We start from the raw sequence: 6,000 nt of genomic DNA, 5'->3' as shown, positions 1-6,000 counted from the left end.
GCTGGCGCGGAAGTTGAAAAAAACAAACCCTGGTAGCTGTCTGTGTTTTACGTTACACCAGTGGACATGGATTTATGAAACTGTCTCACTCGAACCTCATCTGGGCTTGGATAACACTTGATTTAAACAACTAGAAAAGCAGTGCTCACGGGAAATGGAATTATCTGGCATTATCAAGAAAATGGGTAGGCTAAGTGTTAGCTTTAAGAAAGGTTGCTCGGAAGGCTGTTTTATGCAAAGCCAGTGATCGTTGCCGTCTGCATTCCACCGAACTATAAAGATGACCTTTTTACTTGAATTATGTAGCGGCTCTTGTTAGATATTACGTCTTACATGTGCGCTTTAAACATACTTTAACTCTTTCTTTTAGCTAATGCAGAAAAGTTATCAAAGTCGGTAAAATCCTTCAATGCAGAACTTTTATCTGCTACTCAGATCAAAATACAACAGCAAAAGTCTGATGCTTCGTTTCAAATTGAATATTTTGTTTCTGTGACCAACAGGCCATACTTTGATGGAGATACGAGTTAGAGCATTGAAGAGCATTATTTCCAAGATGAAGCACTCTCTGATTTCCATCTCTGACATTGTTCAAGAAAAGATGCTGTTTGTTTATCTCCTGGAATGGTTCAATTTCCCAGAGGTGCCAATGCAAGATGAAGTCCTGGATTTACTCATGACTTTATCCAAGGTAGATGACGGTGAAGCGGTGAAGGTCAGGTCCTCTATGTTTTCATGTCATCATTGTTTCCCGTTTCTTTCATTGTTTGTCTTTTTTTTCCCCCAAAGCATCCAAGTGCAGCCCAGATGCTGAGAGATGTAGAGGCGGAGGATTTCCTCTCCCAACTGTCTGCTAATGTGGAACCGAGACTTCGAACTGTCATCGACGCAACCCTGGACCAGCTGTGCCACCTACCCGAGATAATCCCCTGTCGCACCACCGTCTACACGCCTGGACTCCACGTTACACCTCAAACGGGTGCTGCAAGCTTGGACAAATAGTTTGTAAACTATATTCAATACAGATAAAGATTAATTTATGAATATCCTATGTGGTGTCATATGTGAAATACCCACAGATTTACCATCCGATGAGCATCTTTCTAATAGGGGGTATTTCCAGAAGCGTGTGCCGAACCATGCGGATGTACCTCCTCTGAAGATAGCAGGTACTGATTTTTACTTTCTGTTGCTCAGTGCATCATACAATGGAACCACCAAAGTTGATCACAATCAATTGTAAATATGTATATATTGAACAACTGTTGTAATTTGAAAGCAAATATTATCATAGGAAATGATGTAAAGTGAACCAATTCGTGTGCCATCATAAACACTCTGCACACACTTTCTTTCATTCAGTTATAAAGAGAGGTTAACCATTAACTGTTGTGTATTAGAAGTAAGTAAAACTAAAATAAAGCCTTTGAAGACACTTGGCAGATGACTGAAGGTGTTTGATGTGATACTGTTACCTTCTATGAATACGTCAGACTTTTCTGTCACAAGGCCAAGAAAAAGCGACACACTTTTCTTTTCGATGCTCACTGAGCTGGAGTCTCATAAGAATTTCTGTTGTCTCGCTTGATGTTACAAACTGATGGTTTGAGGTGCAAGTTTTGTTTGAGGGACAATTTCTATTTCTTTTGTGGTTGTACTCCAAATTCTACCACTTTTGGAGGTGTTCGATTTTGAAGGTTCCACTGTATATTGTCACTAAATTCCCCACTATGTTGCATTATGTTATGTCATCCACTAGTTTTAAATTAGATATTTTTTTTTTACAGTGCACGAGTCTGTGCAGTGCTTGAAGTTCTCTGTGTTTCCGTGGCTGTCTTTGACAAACACTGATAGACACATTCTGTCTTCCAATGAAAGGTGAGAGGCAATCAGTTTTTCTATATGAAATTGCTGCATAGAATTATTGCATTGTGCGTGATTTATGAATTCACTAAAAACTAATGCATTTTATTTACTGTACAAGACATTTTGATAATAGCTGACACTTTTGTCAAATTCACATCTGAAAAAGTTCTTTAAGGAGTAGCAACCCCAACTTGGTGCGGGCCACGTGTGAGCTACTGTGCGATGTCATCATGCAGGACTTTCCTGCTGAGATCTTCCTGCAGAGGCCCAATATTGCAAAGGTTTGCACTCCTAAAACTTGCTCTGGGTGAAAAAAAGCACTGGCCCATTCTGAAAAATATACTCTGGAGTTACCTGCACATTCTTAATGAGATTTTGTACTGTACAAGAGCTTCGCGCAGCTCATGTTTTTCAATATGGTACCCAAAATACGAGAAACACCTCTCTGTATGATGAAGCACAGTTCTACACTGTTTCAACTACAACCCCAATTCCAATGAAGTTGGGACGTTGTGTTAAACATAAATAAAAACAGAATACAATGATTTGCAAATCATGTTTGACCTATATTTAATTGAATACACTACAAAGACAAGATATTTAATGTTCAAACTGATAAAACTTGATTGTTTTTAGTAAATAATCATTAACTTGGACTGCAACATGTTCCAAAAAAGCTGGGACAGGGTCATGTTTACCACTGTGTTGCATCACCTTTTCTTTTAACAACATTCAATAAAGGTTTGGGAACTGAGGACACTAATGGTTGAAGCTTTGTAGAGGAATTCTTTCCCATTCTTGTTTGATGTACAGCTTTAGCTGTTCAACAGTCAGGGGTCTCCGTTGTCGTGTTTTACGCTTCATAATGCGCCACACATTTTCAATGGTAGACAAGTCTGGACTGCAGGCAGGCCAGTCTAGTACCCGCACTCTTTTTACAACGAAGCCACACTGTTGTAACACGTGCAGAATGTGGTTTGGCATTGTCTTGCTGAAATAAGCAAGGGTGTCCATGAAAAAGATGTTGCTTGGATGGCAGCATATGTTTCTCCAAAACCTGTATGTACCTTTCAGCATTAATGGTGCCTTCACAGATGTGTAAGTTATCCATGCCATTGCCACTAACACAGCCCCATAGCATCACAGATGCTGGCTTTTGAACTTTGCGTCCGCGACAGTCCGGATGGTTCTTCTCTTCTTTGGCTCGGAGGACAAGACGTCCACAATTTCCAAAAACAATTTGAAATGTGGACTCGTCGGACCACAGAACACTTTTCCACTTTGCATCAGTCCATCTTAGATGAGCTCGGGCCCAGAGAAGCCAGCGGCGTTTCTGGGTATTGTTGGTAAATGGTTTTTGCTTTGCATGGTAGAGTTTCAAGTTGCGCTTACGGATGTAGCGCCAAACTGTATTTACTGACATTGGTTTTCTGAAGTGTTCCTGAGCCCATGTGGTGATATCCTTTACACATTGATGTCGGTTTTTGATGCAGTGCCGCCTGAGGGATCAAAGGTCACGGGCATTCAATGTTGGTTTTCTGCCTTGCCGCTTACATGCAGTGATTTCTCCAGATTCTCTGAACCTTTTGATGATATTATGGACCGTAGATGACGAAATCCCTAAATTCCTTGTTATTGTACATTGAGGAACATTATCCTTAATGACTAATCTCACCGGACCTTTGCGAGATTAGTCATTCGAACTGCTCTTAAGTGCTAGAGGACTCTGCATCTTTTTGTACAATTGTCAAAAAAACAAACATTGTACCGGCATTACCAGATAACTAGCAGCCCTTTATTGCTCAGTGACTGTTTTTGTCAATGTTTTTATGTCTCAAAAGTGTTCTGTCAATTGACTGTCTGTTGTCGTACTAGAGCGGCTCCAACTACCGGAGAGAAATTCCTTGTGTGTTTTTTTTGGACATACTTGGGAAATAAAGATGATTCTGATTCTTAAACTGTTCACGCGTGTTTTCTCACGCACTTGTTCACAAAGAGGTGAACCTCGCCCCATCTTTGCTTGTGAATGACTGAGCAATTCAGGGAAGCTCCTTTTATATCCAATCATGGCACCCACCTGTTCCCAATTAGCCTGTTCACCTGTGGGATGTTCCAAATAGGTGTTTGATGAGTATTCCTCAACTTTCTCAGTCTTTTTTAACACCTGTCCCAGCTTTTTGCAGCCATAAATCAGTTTGAACATTAAATATCTTGTCTTTGGAGTGTATTCAATTAAATATAGGTCGAACATGATTTGCAAATCATTGTATTCTGTTTTTATTTATGTTTAACACAACGTCCCAACTTAATTGGAATTGGGGTTATACAATAATAAACCTACATTTTAAACAATACCAGTGCAAGTGAACATTCATGCTTCAGTCTAATCATTAAAAAGGACATTTTTCTTTGTGTATTTATTTAGCTTCAATTTACCAGACTAAATTGCAGCGTCAATAATAAAACTTCAACTAAATTTTGTCTTTTTAAAGATTTTATTTTATTGCAACTTTTCTGTCCATGTAAAAAATGTCGGTTGTTTTTTTAAAAACAAAACAAAAACAGTAGAGTTACCATAAGAGTGCGCACACCCATGTGTATTTCTGTAGATAACCTAAATTAGTCAAGTTATTATTGCCTTCTCTGATGAAGTCTTCCTGTCATCAGACTCTTCTGTCCCTTCTGAGGCTGAGGTCGGATAAAGGTAAGGCATGTTACCTGCACTTGCAGGCGCTCTCCTGTCTGAAGCAGCTTTGCACGGGGCTAAGGCAGAGGCTGCGCTTTCATCGAGATCCGAGTTTCCACTCTGCCAAGCAAGGAGGTGCTGCCAGTGAGTCAATGTGACAGCATTTTGCATCTTTTGCATACATTCAATTTTAATATTCAAGTTAAAGAAATATGGCAACTAGCTGAGATAATATATACAGGTGTGTATATACAACCCCAATTCCTATGAAGTTGGGATGTTGTGTTAAACATAAATAAAAACAGAATACAATGATTTGCAAATCATGTTCAACCTATATTTAATTGAATAAACTACAAAGACAAGATATTTAATGTTCAAACTGATAAACTTTATTGTTTTTAGCAAATAATCTCTTTTACTACAAAGCCACGCTGCTTTAACACGTGCAGAATGTGGTTTGATGAAATAAGCAGGGTGGCAATTCAGTCTAATCATTGCCACCTGTCCCAGCTTTTTTGGAACGAGTTGCAGCCATAAAAAGTTAATGATTATTTGCTAAAAACAATAAAGTTTATCAGTTTGAACATTAAATATCTTGTCTTTGTAGTGTATTCAATTAAATATAGGTTGAACATGATTTGCAAATCATTGTATTCTGTTTTTATTTATGTTTAACACAACGTCCCAACTTCATTGGAATTGGGGTTGTGTATATATATACATATATATATATATATATACATATGCTTCACACATACACACACACAGTGTATATATGTTGATGTAACGATATCTATATCTCATGGTTCCGTTTTATCACGGTATTAATCTAATGGCACGATAAATATTGCGATATCGTGAGAAAGCTCACGGTATTGCAGGATGGTTCATGGTACAGGTAGAGCCAAGAGGAGAACCGAAAAAGCTCTTTTTCTTGCTGGCCGAGTCCTTCTCTCTGATAAGTTTCTGAATAAAAAGACATCTTCAAATCATATGTCACCATGTACTTCTATCTCTGTCCATCCAATGTTTACATTCGTATGCAATACCTCCAAAACACTGTTATTACTGCAGCAGTAATCATGCTATACTCAAAATAACGAAACTGTCCGTTGAGGTGTTGTCTGTTCACTACTTTAACAGTATTTATTGTCATTTTTCCAAAAATGTATAACTTTACAAATTGGATACTGCCTACTAACAGTGATTTTTTTTTTCTTTTTTTTTGCTTGAGTCCCAAAATTCAATTAGTCAGAAATGCAGGTACACATGGGAATCCTTAGTTACTTTTCCTCCTCTTGGTGATATTGTAAAATGATTTATTCTTCTGAGCAGCCTCAGTCTGTAATATGCTTTCATTTGAAATGTGGACATTTCATTTGAAGAGAGGGAATTATGTTAGATGATTTATTTTTGCATTGATGTTGGTTGTTGTATTTGTATGG

General features: G+C 38.3%; 1 protein-coding gene across 6 annotated transcripts in view; it reads left to right on the top strand.

Moving 5' to 3' along the window:
* rttn (rotatin) overlaps positions 1-6,000 on the top strand; it is a 55,567-nt gene continuing 49,567 nt past the window's right edge. For all 6 annotated transcript variants that reach the window (XR_009785860.1, XR_009785861.1, XM_061758063.1 and 3 more), the window contains exons 1-7: positions 1-185; positions 504-691; positions 790-979; positions 1,080-1,169; positions 1,788-1,878; positions 2,033-2,147; positions 4,534-4,696. Coding sequence is in view for 4 of the 6 variants with exons in the window: in XM_061758063.1 (XP_061614047.1) it covers positions 155-185; positions 504-691; positions 790-979; positions 1,080-1,169; positions 1,788-1,878; positions 2,033-2,147; positions 4,534-4,696 (868 nt within the window). In the remaining 2 variants the exon portion in view is untranslated. The remainder of the gene's footprint in view (positions 186-503; positions 692-789; positions 980-1,079; positions 1,170-1,787; positions 1,879-2,032; positions 2,148-4,533; positions 4,697-6,000) is intronic.

Source organism: Phyllopteryx taeniolatus, chromosome 20 (genome assembly GCF_024500385.1).
Source record: "Phyllopteryx taeniolatus isolate TA_2022b chromosome 20, UOR_Ptae_1.2, whole genome shotgun sequence".
NCBI lineage: Eukaryota > Metazoa > Chordata > Actinopteri > Syngnathiformes > Syngnathidae > Phyllopteryx > Phyllopteryx taeniolatus.
Note: the sequence above shows the minus strand (reverse complement) of the source record. Positions and strands in the feature narration are given on the sequence as shown.